This window comes from Sceloporus occidentalis, unplaced genomic scaffold, assembly GCF_023333645.1.
Source record: "Sceloporus occidentalis isolate IW3139 unplaced genomic scaffold, rSceOcc1.0.p SCAF_8, whole genome shotgun sequence".
Classification (NCBI taxonomy): Eukaryota; Metazoa; Chordata; class Lepidosauria; order Squamata; family Phrynosomatidae; genus Sceloporus; species Sceloporus occidentalis.
In genome coordinates this window covers 5516096-5536732 of record NW_028316988.1, presented here as the reverse complement: position 1 = coordinate 5536732, position 20637 = coordinate 5516096, and the positions used below count along the sequence as shown (strand labels likewise).

Sequence of the window (20637 nt, the reverse complement as noted above, 5' to 3'; positions counted from 1 at the left end):
GGCCTTTGCCTGTGTCCTGTCTTGAAATGAGCCAGTGATGATGATAAAGGAACATTTTTGAGTGTTGTTGAGCTAGTTATATGAGTTGTATCCCACTTTTCTTCCAGTGTGGGACCCAAAGTGGCTTACAATATAAGTTAAATAAAACCAATAAAGCAATATGTTGTACAAAAGTTTTAAAAGCATTGACCCAGTTAAAGCATTAATTTAAAAACAAGCACATTGAGTACATATTGCTTATAAACAAAAGCACACCAGTGCTACAGGATCTAACATGGCTATATGTTTGAATGTTGACTCATGTTCAACATGTGATCTAGTTGGACTCCTAGATCCCTTTCACACGGAGTCTGCTATACATGTGCGTACATCTCTCTGTCGAAATTCATTTTGTTAGCTTTGGCCCAGCTTTCTAATCTATTCAGGTCATTTTGAATGTGGATCCTGTCCTCTAGAGTATTAAGTACTACTACTACTTTGGTGCCATCTGCAAATTTGATAAGTATGCCCCCAATTCTGTCCTCCAAGTCATTGATAAAGATGTTGAATAGCACTGGGCCCAGGACAGAGCCCTGTGGGACCCCACTGGTCACTTCTCTCCAGGATGAAGAGGAGCCATGCGAAGTGTTTATTGTGCATGGTTTATGAAGTGAGCATGCCACCATTTTTGTTATGAACTGACCCAGTACGATGAGCATTGTTTGCGTGCCTTCCAGAAGTTTCTGACAAGGGCAGCCCTGCCTCAGGGGCTCAGGAGGGATTTGCCATCGCTGTTTGAGAATGTGACTCTCCGAAGGCCAGCCAGTGGGTTACACTGGGATTCAAACCCTGGTCTGGAGTCCTAGTGCTCAAAGCAGTGAGCCATGCTGGCTATATGGATGAGAATCGTTTGCTTTTGGTTTTAGCTTTAAACAACCACAAAGCCATGTTCAGCCCAAGTGCTCCTGGATGTAGTCCAAATCCAGAGGAAAGAGTTCAGTGGGCCAGGGGCACTACATGGAGCGTGAGGGTAGCTAAAGTCCTCCAGGCACCTTTATAAAACAGACTTCCGGGCCGAGATCTGGACTCCACAGGGCTCCTCTTCACAGGGCTCTTCTTGACATGGCTCCTCTTCACAGGGATCCTCTTCTTCATCCTGGAGAGAAGAAGTCATTCAGATGCCACAGGGTTCTGTCCTGGGCCCAGTGCTATTCAACCTCTTGATCAATGACTTGGACGAAGGCATAGAGGGCATGCGTATCACATCCGCAGGTGGCACCAAAGCGTTTGGGACAATGGCGGCAGCTGTTTTGTGCCTCAGGCCCTTTCCTTACGTACTTCGGCAACCCTGAGGCCCATGCTGGGGTTTTCTTAGCAGTTTCTTCAAGGAGGGCTTGCCACGGCCGCCCTCTGAGGCTGAGAGAGTGTGACTGAAGGGACCCGGCTGGGATTCGAACCCCGTGCTCCTGAGCCCAACGCTCAGACCACTGCGCCACGCTGCCTCCATGGCGTTTGGGACCGACAGATTGAAAACGTGTTTAGTTGGGGCTTTGGCTCTGTTCTGACTGATTCTGTTTTTGTAACACAACAACAACAACAACAACAAGTGTGTGGTAAACATCAGGCGTTTCCTGTTTAACTCTGGTTTAACTCTGGTTGAAGCCCTGTTTGCCGGCTGCTGCCTGGTGTGATAAAGCAGATAGCAGCCTTTGTGTGGTTTTGGAGTGAAGGGAGCCCCCCCCCGCAGCGGAAGTGGTACGTTCCAAAGCGAGAAGGCCTCTTCCCGCGCGGTGCATGCCGGGACGGAGGCGGCGCCCCTCCCCTCCCTCCAACGAACCTTCCGCTTCCAGCCGTTTTCCCCAACCGCCCTTGTTTCCATGCCAAGCGGAGGGGAAAATAAACAGGTGACGTCACTTCTGCGTCACAAAGCAGAGCCGGCGTTCTCCTCCAATGGGAGGCGAGGGGCCGCGCTGAGGGGAGACAAAAGCCTCGCGCGAGGCGGAAGTGGGGGCGAGAGTGAGTGAGTGAGTCACTCGGAGGAGGACGTCGTCGCCGTCGTCGTCGAGACAAAATGGCGGCGATGGGGATGTCGGCGGTTGGGCCTGGCTCCGCGGGCGCCTTTGGCTCGGCCTCCTCGACCTCCTCGTCCTGCAGCGGCGGCCCAGCGGCGGCTTCGGCAACACCTTTCCTTCCGCCGGCTCTTCCTCCGCCGCCCGGCGCGATCCGCATCGGCGACCGGCTCTACTCGGGAGTCCTGATCACGCTGGAGAACTGCCTCCTCCCCGAGGAAGCCCTCCGCTTCACCCCTTCGATGGCCAGCGGCCTGGACGCCGAGACCGAGACCCAGCTGCGCATCACCGGCTGCGAGCTGATCCAGGCCGCGGGCATCCTGCTCCGCCTCCCGCAGGTAGGAGCCTCGGGAGGAGGGAGAGGCCCTTCGGAGGCCGGGAGAGGGCCAGGAAACGCCGCTCGGGCCTTCAGGGCTCCAGGGAGCATCCCTTAACGAGGCTGGGTTACCTTTAGGAGAGTAAGAGGATGATGATGATAATAATAGTAGTAGTAATACTAAACAAACCCTAAATGGATTTAGGTTCTAAAAGTCACATTTGGGGGCAGTTTTCCAGCATCCAATGTATGCTTTCCCTGAAAGAGCAGAGAAGCCATTATAGATATATACATCCAGAGAGATAGATAGAGCTATAGATAGATATCCATATAGACAGATATCCAGATAGATAGATATCCAGATAGACAGATAGATCTAGATTATAGGTATAGATATATTAAAATGGCTTTCCTGTCTTGGGTCCTCATTGTTTTCTAGGCTGAGAAGGCAGTGCCCCAATTGGGAATGCCCTCCAAAGGCAGACTTCAAGCCCTTCACAGCCACCATTTTCCTCCTTGGTGCCTCGCTTTCCAATGCTTCGAATGGTCTCTGCTTATTGGGCTGGTTTTTCTCCCCTTGAAGGGTTAGTTTGGGTCCAGTCCACACTGCGGAAATAACCCAGTTTGAGACCATTTCGGCTTCCTTGGCTCAGTGCTAGGGGACCCTGGGAAATGTAGTTTGTTGTGGCACCAGAGCTCTCTGGCTAAATGTCGCCTTTGAGACCCACCGAAAGGAAGAAGTTGGCAGCAGGAGCTTCCCTAGACTTCTAAAAGGCATCTGAGGAAGTGAACCAAGTCTAGGAAAGCTCAGACTGCCAACCTATGAGCCTCAAGGGTGCTACAAATGCATCTGAGGAAGTGGGTTTAAGCCAGAGAGCTCCGGGGCCAACAAACTACAGTTCCCAGAATCCCCCAGCATTGAACCAGGGCAGTTAAAGCAATCCCAAATTGGGTTATTCCCGCAGCTTCCTTTCTAGAAAGGAGACACTAACAAATATGGTTTGTTACAATGAGTATATTCAATTCTTTGCAGTCAAATGAGGTTGGGATTAAATGAGATTCCTGTTGAAATCCTTCCATGCGCCTGACTTCTTCTTGTTGCTGTGTGCCTTTGGGTTGTTTCCGAATCATGGCTCTGCCATCCTCTGAGGCTGAGAGAGTGTGACTTGCCCAAGTGGGTTTCTGCAGCCGAGCCGGGTTTCGAACCCTGGTCTGCAAGTCTCCTAGCCCAATGCCTAAATAATAATAATAATAATAATAATAATAATAATAATACTCATACCAATCCCACTGCAGTTCATGTCTCTTACTTGGCCATACTGCACTGAATGAGGATATCTCTGTTTTTAGGGTCACATTTGGCATCTTCTCTATATCTCATTGCGCATTGATCCTAGCGCATCAGTTACGCACTTATGAATACATCTGTGGGCTTAATATTGAGTCAACTGGGGACAATGTACTGATTAGTATCAGGACTCAGATGAGTTAGTAATCTATTGGCACTCTTTGGAGGATAGGTCTGTAGTAGATGAGCCTTTGCTCATCTTTCCAAAGGTAATTCCTGGATACAAAATGATAGACCAGCATAGATATGAAGGCAACAAGAATCAAATCTTGTAAAAGGTTAGAATAAAGGCAGGATGGTTCAGACGTCTTCAGCACAGAAGGCTGAGGATATTCTTAGAGGAGGAAGAAAGCGGTGGGGATTCGATGGACTTCCAAGGGTTTCGCCATGGCTCTGCTGCCCAGGCCTTTCGTGGCTGAGATTTCCCTCTCCCTTAAAAGCAAAGGCTTTTAAAAAGGTCTTAAAAGGAAAAACAAGAGAGCTAGCTTCTGTGCAATAAACCTAAGCTATAGATAATATAGAGATGGGTTTAGAAAATGTAGTTACTAGATAATCTTGGTTAAAAAAGCCCTACTTATTGAAAGTCACAGTAGCCATACTCCTTCTGTAAGGATTTCGGTTGAAGTCAGATTCGGAAAGAATGGCCCCATACAGACAGGCCAAAATAAAGCTGCTTCAGGTCACTTTGGAGGTATGCTGTTTACATGATGCATGCTTCCTAAGAGTCCGGAAGCCATGCCAAAGCCACACTCCAGTCCTTAAGGCTTTGGTGCAGCTTCCGGACTCTTAGGACACATGCATCATTTAAACAGCATAACTCCAAAGTGACCCGAAGCAGCTTTATTTTGGCCTGTCTGTATGGGGTCAATCAATGAAAAACCATCTTGGTGGAGGGTCACTTTGTTGGGCTTGCGGCTGAGGAAAGTCTTCCTATAAGGGACTTTGGTTTGTAGGACATAATAGGGAAATGAATGAGAGGGGATATGCTACTAGACTTGCTCCGAAGTTCAGTTTCTCTCATGGGAATGTCAGGGGTTTTGTTCTTTCATCCGGACAAAACAATGCAGTTGAATTGAATCCTAGAACAAAAATATTCTAGGCTCCTAAATATACTATAATGTTTGAGGAGGTCTATAGCGCTTCCCTGACAGAAGGAGGAGGAAGGTAGAGAGGAAAATGTTGCTTAATGGAGGTTCCCAAGCTTATTGCCAGCCTTCAGTTCCAGGAAGTGAGTGATGTAAGAGGCTGCGCCGGAAATGACAGCCGGCCCCTTTCTTACTAGTCCTCCGTGTTTGCCAAGGTATTCCTGGAACATCTACTAAGTACTACTCCGAAAAGGACATACTGTATTTTTCTTGTGTGTATGAACAAACTTAAGAGTTTTTGTTTCTGTGCTGAAGATGTCTGATCCATCCTGCCTTTATTCTAACTCTTTACAAGATTTGATTCTTGTTGCCTTCATATCTATGTTGGTCTAGCATTTTGTATCCAGGAATTACCTTTGGAAAGACCTGTATATGCATATACTTCCTTGGGCTTACTCAGCTTTCAAGAGCTACTAGCTTTTTCATTTTCTGTGTTTAGGGTGGTGGATCTAGGCATTTGGAGCATAAGATTTGCAAGACCTAAATTTCAGTATCAGAACCAAACATTTCAGGTCACTACCGAAATTGATAAGGTGTTGCCGTTTTCCGATCACTTGAACCTGTTAGTATATAGAGAGGTACTGTGACCTTGTCAGTTGTATCCCTGGTTAGACTCTCTGGCCTGTTACAGACTGCCAAAATAAAGCTGCTTTGGGTCTCCTTGGAGGTATACTATTTAAATGATGCATGGGTCCAAAGAGTCTGGAGGTTGCGCCAAAGCCACACTCCATTCCTAAGCATAGGAGTGCAGCTTTGGTGCAGCTTCCGGATTCTTAGGGTGCATGCATCATTTAAACAGCATACTCCAAAGAGACCTGAAGCAGCTTTATTTTGGCAGTCTGTTACAGGCCTTTGTGTCTTCATTCCTCTTATATGTGGAGGGAGAATACCAAGCTGTCCGAGTGCAGACAATATATTCCCTTAACCCACAATCACTGGTCATAAGATTTAAGGTACTGGTGGTCACCATGATTTAAGGAACACTTTGAGATACACAGTTGTTCTTTAAGGTAGTTTGCAGCTGTTATATTAGTGCTGAAGTAAAGAGATAGGCAGATGTGGTCTGCAAGCTCCTTGTAAGTTCAGAATGATCCGTTTATCCATTTGCAGTTCCTTTGAGCATCTCTATTACAGGAGCACTAATGTTGCTTGTTCTTCCTAGGTGGCCATGGCTACTGGGCAGGTCTTGTTCCAGCGTTTCTTCTACACAAAATCGTTTGTGAAGCATTCCATGGAGGTATGGGAATTCTTTAATGACATTATTAGGCACATGCCTAGATTCTGTAATAGAATGTGATGCCTGTTGATCAAGCTTTCTGCTTGGTGTCCTATTCTTAATCATGTCGAGTTGCAGATAATTTCCACATATTTCAGTTGCTTCTCGCAGACAAGTTGGTTACAATTATAGTTTGCTGCTGATAAATAATTCGTAAGCTCCTGCGTTCCATATATACTGATTTTGAATTTTGGAACTGAGCTCTAAACTTGTTTTGTTCATTTATTTTGAAAAACAAGTTTCTGCCTTTCTATGATAGTGTGCAATTTTACAAAAAGTCAATATAACAACAGACGTTTTAAAAGGCCAGAAAATTGGGGTGTATACAACTATATGGAGTCAGAAAAAGAACAAATAGGCCTCATTTGGCAACTGACCTCATTGCTCCAGAGGGTTCTTCTATCTGTGTGGATAATGTATTTTGTTTTGTTGATATATTTTAATGTTCATGCCTTTATTCATTTTATGTTTTAATAGTCCTCATATAATTTATTTTACTATCCTATGCACATGCACACCTTATGTTCCACTTCTGGGAGAAAGGCAAAATATACATAAAATATTTATTCTGTTTAGTACAGTATACAGTTGCTTCTTGGAACTCACAAGGGATTTGTTCCGGAACCCCAGCGAGTTCTAAAACTCGCACATATTCAAGCCCCATAGGCTTGAATGGGCCTTGTGGGCGGGCATCACAGGCGGGCATCCCATTACGGTTAATGGTGGTCACCCCTCTGCGATTTTCAAGTCCATGGACTTGGAAGGGTTGACTGTATCTTATTAGGGATGTGGTGGCTTACTGGTTAAGATGACAATTCTGATGATCAGAAGATCAGAAGGTTGGCAGTTGGAGGGTAGAGTGCTGCATAATGGGGTGAGCTCCTGCCACCAGTCCCAGCTTCTGCCAGCCTAGCAGTTCGAAAGCATGCAAATGCAAGTAGATAGGTACCACTTAAGTGGGAAGGTAATAGCGTTCGATTCAGACATGCTGGCCACATGACCACCAGAGCAGTCCTTGGACAATGCTGGCTCTATGGCTTAGCAATGATGAGCACTGACCCCTACAGTTGGTTACAACTAGACATTCATGTCAAGTCATGTCAAATAAGGGCTGTTCGACAGTGGAACAAACTCCCTCGGAGTGTAGTGGAGTCTTCTTCCTTAGAGGTCTTCAAACAGAGGCTGGATGGCCATCTCTCGGGGATTGAGATTTCCTGCATGGCAGGGGGTTGGACTGGATGGCCCTTGGGGTCTCTTCCAACTCTATGATTCTTTGACTACCTTTGCCATTTATATCTATCATGATTTACTTTTAGCATGGAACATACAATACAGGGCTTTTAGTAGTCTATGTTTTTACTGGTCATTCATATGCCATGTCTGAACATGTTTTTTCCGAACAAACCAAGAGACTTAAAAGTTTCCTAAATCAGTAGCCAACCTAGCAGATTTCTCCCTGTCCCTGAAATCTAGCAAAAATATAGAAGGAAATGTGTTTCTTTCCCCCTGCTGTAATGAGCTTGGAATCTCTTTTAAGTGACATTTGATGCTCCTGTTACTGAAAAGTCCAGACAAGCATATGCAAAAAGATGTAGGCGTTATTTAACCCACCCTCGCTCCAGACAGTTGAGAGATCTAAAGATCAAAAACCTTACTTTCAGTTAGGCCTAGAAACAGACATGCACAAAAAGGAATTCCTTGAGAATGTGTAATATGCTCCTCCAGGCTGTCACCTGCTAGAGATGGCTTACTATAAGTCAGTAGAAAATGTCAGTTACATTTCATGTGCTTACTTTCCAGCATGTGTCTATGGCCTGTGTCCATTTGGCATCAAAAATTGAAGAAGCACCAAGACGTATAAGGGACGTAATGAACGTATTCCACAGACTCCGATATCTGAGAGAGAGAAAGTAAGTAGAATATAGGGGAGTGAAATTACCAACTAGAAGCTTTGCACTAACTATTTCAGGTCATCTGCTCACCCAACCCTGTTTCTGCTTCCATGCTGCTCTGCTGCCACTTTCAGTGGTGTACTTCCATCCCAAATGTCAAGTTGTGTCAGGATCTAGTGTGCATGTGGCTTGGTCTTTGAAGTTCAGCAAATAGCTTATTTTCTTCTCCAGCCTATAAGCAAGATGCTACTGTAGATTCTTTGGTGATGGTCACAGAGACGTCACTCTAGATCTAATTACCAACCACTAAAATATTACTTTTGGGAGTCAAGTGGGCTTTCTTTAATGTTCTGTCTGCTGTCATAGTTTACCCATAGACCTGGCCATTGCATGCTCAGTGTCTAGAAATACTCCATACTGACAAAGGAGAAACTAATTGAAAATCAGGATCCCAGGAGAGGTAGGGAGGGATGTGGAAATTTCAGTTTCATGTCTCATGCCCAGTCTGAATTAAGGCTGGTGCCCTGACCAGGAGAGTAGTACAATGTTCTCCCAGTACCATGCAGAATGAAATGTGTATTTTGAGGGTTTTAAGTAATCCTTTAAATACACTTTTCATGAAGCATTCAGACTGTAGTGACCTTGAAGTCCATACAAAACACAGAATTGTTCTCTTTAACTGGGACAACCTGAGCTAGCGATCATACTCTGTGAGTTTGATAAGAAACTTGTAGAGCACTTGTAGGAAACTTTGAATTTCAGTTGCTAAATATGGCCCCATACAGACATGCCTCCGGGAATGAATCTCCAAAGTCCTCTCAGTCCAAAGAGCTGAGGAGGCATTTCATTAAATTTACATAGGCCCCATATAGACTGCCAAAATAAAGCTGCTTCGGGTCACTTTAGAGTTATGCTGTTTAAATGATGCATGCGTCCTAAGTGTCCAGAAGCTGTGTCAAAGCCACAATCCAGTCCTAAGGACTGGAGTGCAGCTTTGGCACAGCTTCCAGACTCCTGGAGGTTTTTAAAAAGAGACTGGATGGCCATCTGTCCGGAGATCTTTGACTGTATGTTTCTGCATGGCAGGATATTGGACTGGATGGCCCTTGTGGTTTCTTCCATCTCTATGATTCTATGACTTGTCAATAAGGAGGACAGTACTATGACGTATGCCCACTGTTGCTTTAGTCTTTGGGCATCAGATCAAACCTTTCCCTTTTCCTCTCTTTCCTCTAAACAGGAAGCCTGTGCCTCTGATACTGGATCAGGATTATGTTAACTTGAAGAACCAAATAATAAAGGCTGAGCGGAGAGTTCTTAAGGAACTGGGTTTTTGTGTACATGTGAAGCATCCTCACAAGGTTTGTTTTTCTTATTGAAACAGTGCATGTTTTGAGTATGTGTGGAATGGAATAGACCAGAGCCTGTGCTTAATGTAGCTGAGCTGTAGTTAATAGCATTTGCTGTCTCTGTTTCTCATTTCAAGAAATGCCTACCAGTTGGTCCTGTGTCTCATGTGGTGAGCGAAGACTGGTGGCTTCAGATTTTAAGTGCTGATTAGACTTAGATTCCCCATTCTAAGTCCTTAGCATGAAAGGAGCGTATTCTTGTACATGCAGGTAACACCGTTGTGTGACTGTGCAACGATATGTGATATGTTTCTGGGATTGATCTTTCAATGAGTGCTGTATGCAACAGCACTGAACTTGCAAAGTTATTTTTAGGCTAGTGGTAATATAGGGAGCCATTCTCTTTTTTTCCTGATCTTGTCTCCTGTTCTCTATGCTTTACCAAACAGGTTCTTTTTGCCTAAAGTTATATGAGAGAAGTGTCATTCAAGCAAAACAATATTTGAAGAAGGAAAGAGATAGATGTAGTTGGCCACTTTCACTTAAATTGTGTGGTGGATTCTCCTTTGGAAGTTTTTAAACAGAGGCTGGTTGCCTGTTGGGGGTACTTTGTATACTCCTGCATGGCAGGGGGTTAGATTTGCTGGTCCAAGTAGGGCAGGGAAATCACTCTGCTTCCCTTGGTAGTTATGCAGTAGGCTGTCAACTTGTATTAGAACAACACCAGCAAAAACTTTCAAGGCTGGCTTCCCTAGGATACTGAAAACTAGAGGACTGTGATGGGTAGAATGACTTCAGTTTGCATTGTCACTTGACAGCCACTCTCCATACACTATCACATAAGTTTTAGGGCTGTACTTCTTACAGGGAAGGATCGGATAGAAAGTTAAATTAAATCTGTTGCTGTGAACAGCATGGGAACCTTTCAGACATCGGTAGGAATATCTTGACCAGTAGTGCTTGATAATGCAGCAGTCCTGACCTTATCTCTTCCATAGCTTTTCAGTCCTTGGATGGTTTTGTTTTGTTTTTGTCTTTTATCATGATCTTTCACCTTTATTTGTCACAAAATTCTAGGAGCCCTGGCTCCTAAATCAGAAGTTTACTTTAACTTCCATTTTGCTCCCCTGCCTCCACAATCTGCTTTTTCTTTCATCTGTTAGGCCCGTTACAGACCACCCAAAAGGGGCGGTCTCGGGCCGCTGCCAGTTGCAGTGCGGAGGAGTCGCAGCAGCCAACCCGCGTGACTCCTCTGCGCTGCAAAGAAGGAGCGTGAAAATCGCGCTCCTTCCAGCAACCCGGAAGAGACGCCACAAGTGCCAAAGCGCGCACTCGCGGCGTCACTTCCAGGCTGCGACATGCGGACGCAGAGCGTCCATTACATCAAATTACACAAAATGTACATTTGTTACAGACTCTGTCCGTAACAGGGTAAGTGGCATCTGGAAGAGACACCCCTTTTTCAAAATGGGACATCCTAAGGACGTCCCTTATGGCGGTCTGTAACCTGCCTTAGTAATACATTGCATTAAACCTCCTGTGTCTTTGAGGTGGGCAGTGAAAGAAGGCATCACTACTCTTTAACAGTCTTTTGAGTATGTAAAGAGACACTTGAAAGCAAATTATAACCCATACATTTATGATCCTGACTTGCATGTAAAGGCAAAAAACTTCTGTGCATCCATCTTTTGAATATTACATCTCTGCCTCCCAGAGGCATGCTCTTGAAGTGTATTGGTCCATATCAAAGCAAGCTGGATTGCCTGGACCACCTTCCTGTCTAATTTAAAACCTCTCTCGAACATGGTCACCTGTATAACTCAATCACCCATATCTTCCAGATTATCGTTATGTACCTTCAGGTATTAGAATGTGAACGTAACCAACACCTGGTCCAGACCTCATGGTAAGTTGATGTTTCTTGTTTCTATTGAGGCCAGCAGGGCAGTGGCAGAAATATGTCATGTTTGGGGGCAGTCCATGTTTACTCCGCTGCCAGGTTTGTGGTATTTCAGTCTTAACCTGGAATACTACTTCTACCCTTGAAGTTGACGGGGCCTCTTTGTTAAAGGTTCAGAAACTGTCCATGGTAAGAGAACTTGAAACTCTCATGAGTACACCCCGTGCTCTTTCTTTTTCTATCCCTGCCCATTTAGCTGTGCTTAAATGAAAGTGCCTCTGTGTGAGAATTTAGCAGTCTTGCTGGGTCAACCAATGCCCCATGTATATCAGTGCTGCATTTCCTGCAGTGCTCAGGTTGCCCTTTAAGTGCTCAGAAGCAGGTGCAATGGTGACAGCTCTTCCTTGCTACAGCTGTTGTCCAAAAGGTATACTGTCTCCGAATAAAGTCTACTGTGTTACCTTTAATAACATTTTGTTGTGGGCGAGAGAGTGCTTTCTTTTGGCATTCAGTTGTTTTACTTAAAAATGAATGGAGAAACTCCCCCCTTCATACATACCTGTTGTATCCTGCAGCAACAAAAGATTTCTGCTGCGCAGTGTCAATGTTATAATGTCTTGTACTTTACCAATGGTTAACCTGTGAAACTGACATGATTTGAAATGATCTAGACGCAATGTATGAACTGTCTGGTGCTGTTTTGAAGGAGAACCTCTTTTGACTCTTCTTTTCTGTACTCTTTTGATCAAAGGGTAGCCTCTGAGGGTAAGTGACTAAGACTTCTCCTCTGCTGCCCAAGCGCTATGGTGCAGGGATAGCTGCCGTCTTCAGTCAAACCCAAGCGGGCTCCACAGAGAGAAGGCTGACTAGACAGGTGGTATGCGTACGCCAGTAGAGTTAAAAACTGGCCGACTTCTGCTTGCCATTATTTTTCCAACTTGTTGAAATTTTCTTTGCACACTTGAACGGATGAAGTACTACTGTTTTACTGACAAGATGTTCTGATGCCATGGTTTGCATTTTTTCATTGCACATACTTTATTAAACTTGGGTTTAAAGTCGTACTGGGTTGGGGGAGGGAGAGGAATTCTTTAGAAAATTGTGTCATTTGTAACATTTTGATACTTCTGTGGTTTTAAATATAAAATTTGAGTTTTGCAATAAAGAAATGTGTTAACTTATTGTAGCCCCACATTACCCACTGCAACAGATGATGTGGCTGAAAGGTGCCCAGTAAGGCTTCCTCAGTTTCTGCTCTGTGCATCGTAGCAAATCAGCTTGAAATTTGTGGCACTCTGAAATTTACTACTTTATGTTCTTATCAGTTTAGTTAAAAGAAATTCATGATCCCACTGGATATAACTAAACCTTTTGGTTCCTTGCATGGTGATTTTTTGAATCTCCTCCATGCATAACAGTTTATTACTGGTGGAAAAACCCCCACAATTAAACAGTGCATATTGATTGAGCATTGACCTCACTCCCACAGTAACTAGCTTTTATTCTGCATCCTGTCTGTAGTGCCCTAGCTTTAGATACGATGGTGCTTAGAAGAATTGTAACAGGCACCCAAACCAGGAACATTTAGAAGCTGAGTAAAGGAGTGGCACAACTTATTTGCAAGTCTGGCATATCATTTTTGTCAGCTACAAAAGCAGAAGATAGCAAGTATTTCAGCTGCACTGTACACCTCTAAAATTATGCCAGATTCGGAAAGGCTGGCTTGCTGTTCCGCATGGGTTGAAGATGACATCAGGAAACTTTGGACCCAGTTACTTTGAGACTTTGGAAGTGAGAGGACATCTGTCCCAATTCCTCTCTGTAGGAAGCTTCCTCTTAGACCTATCTTGAGAACGAAACTGGATTTATTTATTTTTAGTCCTATTCGTTTCTCCCGTTTGAAGAGCATCATTTTCAGATATACAGAGCTGATGGTCCCCATGCTTTAGCCAACTGTATTTTAACAAATGCAGCAATTCTTGAGTTGAAGCTAGAGCAGCCCATCTGACATCAATCGCCACGTGTGAATTCAGTTTCTGCCCCTTATTCCTGACAGTGCATAGTTGCCCATTACAAGATAAAACTGTAGAAACCTTTGCTTTTTTAAAATGATGACTACACTTTACAGTTGCCAAAAAGTAATGTGTGTTCTTCAGATTTGTTTAAAATCATATAAATGCAGTGTGTGGAATGTATTGACTGTGAGTCATGTGCAATGTTTTACAGTTGCCTTACTCTGTGGACATTTATTTTGAAACACCTTGTTACAGTGAGGGCAATCTGGAGGCAGCCCAGTGACAACTCATTGAAGAAAACTACTTGAACGTAATCCACCAGCAGCAATAGTGCTAAACACCAAGATTGAACTACTGAGGCTGTGTTTTGCTGTCTAAAAGAAATGTTTGTGCCGTATGATTTTCCTGAACGGACACGTTTTCCTCCAATAGAAAACTACAACAGAAGAAAGAGACTAAAGGGATGGAAGAAATCCTTGCTTCTCCCAAAGAAACTCCACTGGATCTGCAACCTCAGACTGTCTGTTTGTTTTAATTTGCATGCTGCTCTCTGCAAAGGGATTAAGCCTAGATCTTGATGAGTATTCTTCAAACTATGCTACAAGTTGTACCTATCTTCCAAAATAAAATAAAGGTGATGCTTTGAATGAGAATAGGCCAGTAGGTGTTAGCTGGCAGAAAAGTGAAGTTAAAATTGGTTCTCTTTCATACATCCAGATCATTAAGTTTTTGCCGGACACCCTTCTTTGGAAGGAGGTTGTCCATTGTAACATCTTGTCAGATTTCACAGGGTTATCTAACATTCAAAGCTAGCTGTAGGATGTCTAGAGAGCTAGCCACAACATCCATTTAAAAAGTGATAGCACAAGAAGGAATGTGGTAGGGCTCTCCAATTTTTGTTCTTCTTTGTCTTCTCAGGAATTATATGAATGATAGCCTGAGGACAGATGTCTTTGTAAGATTCCACCCTGAGACTATTGCTTGTGCCTGTATTTATCTTGCTGCTAGGACTCTTGAGGTTTGTAGAAGTTTGTCTCATGTTTTCTAGTGTTTCCTGGTATTTCTATAATAGGGAATTCAAACAGCTGCCCAGCCAGGGAAGGGTTAGCCTGAAGTCTAATGTGACAAATTCGGGCACCAGGCTGATTGAATTTAGAAGGTACTAGTCAGGCAAAGGGCTACTGTTCAGAAGAATGTTTCTCTTGTAGCTATCTTGATGCCCAAAGAGCAAGCCTTGCCTAAACTGATATCCAGCTTGGGCTTCTGTAAGAGACTTGTAGTGCTGTGGAATTTCTGACTTGCGTTGGTGCCATACAGACAGGCCAAAATAAAGCTGCTTCGGGTCACTTTGGAGGTATGCTGTTTTAATGATGCATGCATACTAAGAGCTCGGAAGTTGCACTAAAGCTGTGCTCTAGTCCTTATAACTGGATCGTGGCTTTGGTGCGGCTTCCGGACTCTTAGTACGCTTGCATCATTTAAACAGCATACCTCCAAAGTGACCCGAAGCAGCTTTATTTTGGCCTGTCTGTATGGGGCCGTTGTGTCTCAGCTTACTTTCAGAACTTGTTTCCTTTTTGAACTCAGTTTCTCACAGCATGTACGGTGCCCTGAGTAGTAACAAGCCTCTTTGCATCTAAATTCTGTGTCCTGTAAATTGTGCAGAATACACAGGAAGGAGTAGATAATCTTTGTTTTGGTGCAAGCCTGAAAATACATGATTATGCCATCTTAGAAACACAGAAAGCTGCCTTGTAATGAATCCAGAGATTGCTTCTCTTGAATAATAATAATTCAAGTCCTGTTATTTACAGATTCCACTTCCAAATCGTCCCCACTGGTTTCTACTTTTTGGAGCTAAAGAGGAGGAAATTCAGGAAATCTGCACTAAAATCTTACAACTATATACACGGAAAAAGGTTGGTTGCTTCTTATTCTGTGAGCCCTTCCAAAAATGCAAGTGCGAGGGGGAGGTATGTGTAAGACTTCAGTGCACAGGTTCAAGGTGAAACCAGAATTCAAATGTCTTGTTACAAGTCAGGGGATTTTGCCCACCCTGCTTGTCATCCCCTTATGCCACATAGGCTTGTTGTGTGGACTATACTTAAACCATACATGTGCATGTAGTTAGACATATCCTCATTCATTATTCTGTCCTGTAGGTATTTTCTTAAAGTCTCATCTCTCTTTGGATTCCTAGGTTGATTTGGCTGTCCTGGAAAGCCGAGTAGAGAAGAGGAAATTGGCCTTAGAAGAGGAGAAAGCGCATGCAAAAGGCCTCTTACCTGATGGGACACCCAGTTTGGATACTGTGTCGGGGTTTTCTCCTGTCCCCAAAACTGGTTGGTCTTCTCGATCCTCTGCATGGGTTCCCACCCCTTTGATAGCAAATAGGCCTGAATAGTATTTGCAGTAGAGTACCAAGGCAACAGAATTCATTACTGTACTTCATAGTCTCTATTGGAGGGAGACTAGCACTTCTAAATGTTTCTTAACACTTCACAACAAACATTTCTTATAATGGAAACAGAATGCATTGGGAGTCTCTGTTCTAGCCCTTTGCATGCTGTGTCAGTTTCTTCTTATAAGGAATTCTTATTGCCTTCCAACTCCAGGAAGTCTTAGATTATACAAACTATTTAGACCCATCTCAGACTTGGCTCAGAGTGGGATATGGAGTTGAGGCTGCTATGGTTGGCTTAGTGGATGATCTTTACCTGAGCATTGATGGTGTGTGTGTCCCTGCTAGGGTTTTTGGGCCTCTGAGTAGTGTTTGATACCATTGACCATGATATTCTTCTGGAATCCAATTTGGGAATTGGAGGCACTGTGCTCCATTGGTTCTAGTCCTATCTCTTGGGCAGGTTCCAGATCCACATGAAACTGCTTGGAAGAGATCATCCAGAGGCATGGGGCAGGGTGCTATCATTATGCTGATGATACACAAATATATTTCTCCATGCCTTCAAATACAGACTCAGGATAGTGTGTCTCCTGGAGGAGATAATGGGTTGGATGAGGAAAAACAAATTGAAGCTGAATCCAGACATGACAGAAAAGCTTACTGTTAACACTCCCCCTGAAAGACTGTTTGCAGCTTGGTGGTGCTGAGAGTGTTATAAAACACAATTCTCATTGCTGAAGACTACCTGACTGGATTCTTTTTCTTGCTTCTTTAGAGTCGCCAAAAGAAACTAAAGGTGCCAAGCCTTCCCCGCTTGCTGTGCAGGTGATAAAAAATGCCAAGAGAAAAATGGAAGGAACGAAGAGAGTGAAATCAAATAGTCCCGTCAATGGGTAAGGATGTTGTGTTCTGGTCGTTCTGGATGTTTTCTCAATGCGCCCACTGCTGGACAGAACCTCTAGGAACTGTGAACTTGGCTGTGACAGTGTCATATTTGCGCTCCTTTCTTTGCTTATTCTAAGGTGTGCAGCTCTCTGACTTAAATGTCCTCCAAGCCATGGAGGGAGGGAGGCTACATTGATGTGCACAAGAGAAACATTAAAGGTGTGAAGCATATTTTCCAAAAAGCTTGGTCACCACAGTAATAAATTACTGTTAAGGAGGTCATGGGTATAAATTTACAGGACCTGAGCAGAGCAGCGGAGCATAGGGAGTCTTGGAGATGTCTCATTTGCAGGGGTGCCATGGGTATCCCAACTTGGGAGTGGATATCAACAACAACAATCGTATTGCCATTGAGGAGATTACAGTATTGAGCTTCATGCAGACAAAAGATGTTGTCTCCAGTGTATCTGTGCACAGATTGGGAGTGGTGGAGAATAAGTATTTGTTGTTGTTATATTTATGCACTGAAATTGGGTCTCAAAAGTGGCTGTAGACAGTTGTTTCCATGTTGACACCTAATTTTCTTTCTTAACTTGACAGCATTCAGAAAGGCAGACAGAGCAGGAGTCGGAGTGCAAGTAGAGACCAGAGTTATTCAAGGTCACCCTCAAGATCACCTTCTCCAAAACGGAGGTATATAATGAATTGCTGTATGTAAAGAGACTAGGATCTTGATGGGATAGAAATGTGAATTAAAAGAGGGCATCCATTTGAATGGAGCCTCTACATTCTATTCAGGGGTGAATGCCAAAGGAGCTGGTTCCTATCTTTTTGCCCTGGTTAATGTCATGATAGTTACAAAGAGCCAATGAGGTGAAGCCGTTTGAGTGTTGCACTATGGAGACTAGAGCCTGTTACAGACTGCCAAAATAAAGCTGCTTCAGGTCTCTTTGGAGGTATGCTGTTGAAATGATGCATGCATCCTAAGAATCCGGAAGCTGCACCAAAGCTGCACTCCAGTGCTTAGGAATGGAGTGTGGCTTTGGCGCGACCTCCGGACTCTTAGGACCTATGCATCATTTAAACAGCATACCTCCAAAGAGACCCAAAGCAGCTTTATTTTGGCAGTCTGTAACAGGCCTAGAATTCAGTTCCCACTTGGCCTTGGAACCCCACTTAGGGCAAGTCACACGAGTCTAAAAGTAATTAATGGGAAATGAATTTTTTGCTCTGTTTTCATTACTATTTTTGACACCAAATTTCAGTTTTTTGTATTATTAAATGTCCATGACACTTATTTTTGAGCAATAATTGCCGTTTCTTGTGGTTTTAGTACTATTACATGCTTGTCATAATGTAACAATTTTATATTTATTTCTTAGCATTGGCAAACTAAATCCCTTTAATGGTTTGATTATTAACACATTAGTGCTGTTACTTACAGCCTAAATCTGATTGTAACAATAAGAGTAGACTCATTGAATAAGTTTTTGAATGATAGGTCAACTTAACACTTACTGTTTCAGTTGGTCTCTAGGTAGGACTATACAGTGGATGGAGACCAACCTGTTTACTGTCTTTAAATTAAATTTGGGGTTTTGACTAATGTCTTGCATCCTAGTTCCATGAAAGACACTGAGACCTTACTTGTCCCTTTCACCACTGCAGCCTTGACACTGCTTCTGATGGCTTGATCTTGAATGTCCAGTTTTGTCGACATCATTATAATATCAAAGTGTGTCTGTTAGTCAAACTGTAACCCATCTTGGCAGTGAGACCCAGGGGATACTAACACCATTAGGTACATATGGTCAATGTAGCTTCCTCTTCAAGTGTAGCCATCTTTTGTTCCTCCGAATTGGAATAGCAAAGTGTCTCTTAACATTTGTTAGTCAAATGGTTTCACTCTTGGTTTATAATTCTAATCATGTTGGCTGTGTTACCTGTACAAGTGGACATTTTTAATGCTGTACTTGATGGGGGGCCGCAGCAGAAAGCTTACCATTGCTCTCTTGTCCGCTCCCTAGGAAAAGCGAAAGCTACTCTGCATCGAGTGGCACCAAATCCCATAGCCGTTCAAGGAGCCGCAGCGATTCTCCCCCACGTCAATTCAGTCACAGCAGTTCCAGTTACAAAGGTTCCAAGATGAGGAGTTACAAAAAGGCCAAGGGGTACAAGTATGCCTCCCCCAAGCATCAGAAGTCCCGCAGCCGCAGCTCATCCCGGTCCAGGAGCCGCTCGCGGGAACGTTCAGATCACTCTGGGAAGTACAAGAAGAAGAGCCACTACTACAGGGATCAGAGGCCTGAGCGGCCACACCCCTATGAAAGGCCAAGCCATCGCTATGAGAGAGACCATCCTGGCCATAGCCGGCATAGGAGGTGAAATGTGAAGGATTCTGGATTCAACATGGTGCCTGTTTCAATCTAGGCTGTTCTGTGATATCTCACAAACTTGCCCCTGACATAGTTCTTTGTGGGTTTTTTTGGGCTATGTGGCCATGTTCTTGCTGAGTTTTCTTTCTGACGTTTGGCCAGCATCTGTGGCTGGCATCTTCAGAAAGTGCTTTGCCTGGAAAAATTGGGTGTATATATAGTGTGTGAGCCTGGGAATGTATTCTGTGTTGATGGCTGGCCTCAGCCTGGGAGGACAATGCAAAAGAGGATTAATGTCTGCTAATAGGTGATCAATTATATGCTGAGAAAGTCCCCGAATCTGAAAGTCCCATTTGCATTTGCTGAGTCCTTATTTTGCTGTTCTTCAGGACTGGTAGCCAAATTTTATTCACTGTAAGGGTTTCTTCTTTCCGGTTGAAATTATCTAAATGTTTGTGGATTCAATGGCTTCCCTGTGCATCCTGGCATGGTAGTTGTTGGCACGGTCCAGAATGTAAGTATTTTCGAACAGTGTTTTATGCTCAGGATGGTTTGTGGCATGTTCAGACCATCCTGGGCATAAAATACTGTTTGACAACACTGAAGTTCTGGACCTTGCCAACCACTGCCATGTCATGATGTGCAGGGAAACCATTGAGATCCAGAAACACCTGGACAGTTTCAACTGGAAAGAAGAAACCCTTAAATGAACAATGTTTGGCTCCCAGTCGTGAGGAATAGCAAAATAAGGATTCGGCAAATGCAAATGGGAAACCTTAGAGTCAGGGGCTTTCCCAGCAGATAATGATGACCTATTAGCATACATTAATCCTTAGCCTGTTACAGACTGCCAGTATAAAGCTGCTTGGGGTCTCTTTGGAGGCATGCTCTTTAAATGATGCATGCATCCGAAGAATCTGGAAGCTGCACCAAAGCTGCACTCCAGTGCTTAGGAATGGAGTGTAGCTGTGGCACAACCTCTGGACTCTGAGGACCCATGCGTAATTTAAATATCATACCTCCAAAGAGACCTGAAGAAGCTTTATTTTGGCAGTCTGTAAAAGGCCCTTGTTTGCCTTATCCTCCCAGGCTGAGGCCAGCCATCAACACAACAAGAGACATGCAAAGCACTCCTGCATTCCCAGGCTCACATTGTATATATACACCCCATTTTTCCACTCTCTGAAGACGCCAGCCATAGATGCCAGAACATGGCCACATAGCCCCAAGAACCCACAAAAAACTATCGATGCCTCAATTTTGAATCTTTCTCCTCACAATGTGGGAAAACCATTCTCCCTGGATCTCCTGTCCCTAACGTTACACTAGTGATGCTCCTTTGTGCTGTGGGAGCAGGGTTGTGTCCAGATCGATCTCCGGATACTGCGGAGTTGAGTTGCCTTGTGAAGCCGTTCCAAGTGTTCAAAGATCGCTTCCCCCCCCCCCCCCCAAAAAAAAAAAAGAGAACCTTGAAAGTGCAAACTCTACAGCATTGCTTGGTGCTAACAGCAGTCCTTGGTTTACTTTTGCAATGGACCTGATAGCAATGTATAACACACACTTTTTTAAAAGGATACATGCCTATATTAGGCAGTCTTTTTTGTGAATATGTATCTGGTATTGGAACAATTAAGAGCAAGGGAAGGCCTTAACCCTGCAATAGTGCAAAACGTGTTTCTTTAAA

General features: G+C 44.0%; 1 protein-coding gene across 3 annotated transcripts; it reads left to right on the top strand.

Annotated features, from left to right (window-relative positions):
- The first annotated feature begins 1976 nt into the window (after positions 1-1976).
- On the top strand, positions 1977-19675 carry LOC149307714 (cyclin-L1-like). Of its 3 annotated transcripts, XM_089534302.1 has the most exons (11): positions 1977-2386; positions 6020-6094; positions 7934-8043; positions 9266-9386; positions 11216-11280; positions 14208-14307; positions 15104-15208; positions 15490-15631; positions 16469-16586; positions 17179-17271; positions 18606-19675. In XM_089534302.1, exons 1-11 carry the CDS (start codon positions 2051-2053, stop codon positions 18961-18963), a joined length of 1623 nt encoding a protein of 540 aa, XP_089390428.1. In that variant the 5' UTR covers positions 1977-2050; the 3' UTR covers positions 18964-19675. The 3 variants fall into 3 exon arrangements, with proteins under 3 accessions (XP_089390428.1, XP_089390429.1, XP_089390431.1); XM_089534303.1 differs by lacking the exons at positions 1977-2386; positions 6020-6094; positions 7934-8043; positions 9266-9386; positions 11216-11280 and adding an exon at positions 12055-12286 and having other exon boundaries at positions 13722-14307; XM_089534305.1 differs by lacking the exons at positions 1977-2386; positions 6020-6094; positions 7934-8043; positions 9266-9386; positions 11216-11280 and adding an exon at positions 12055-13923.
- The last annotated feature ends 962 nt before the right edge of the window (positions 19676-20637 follow it).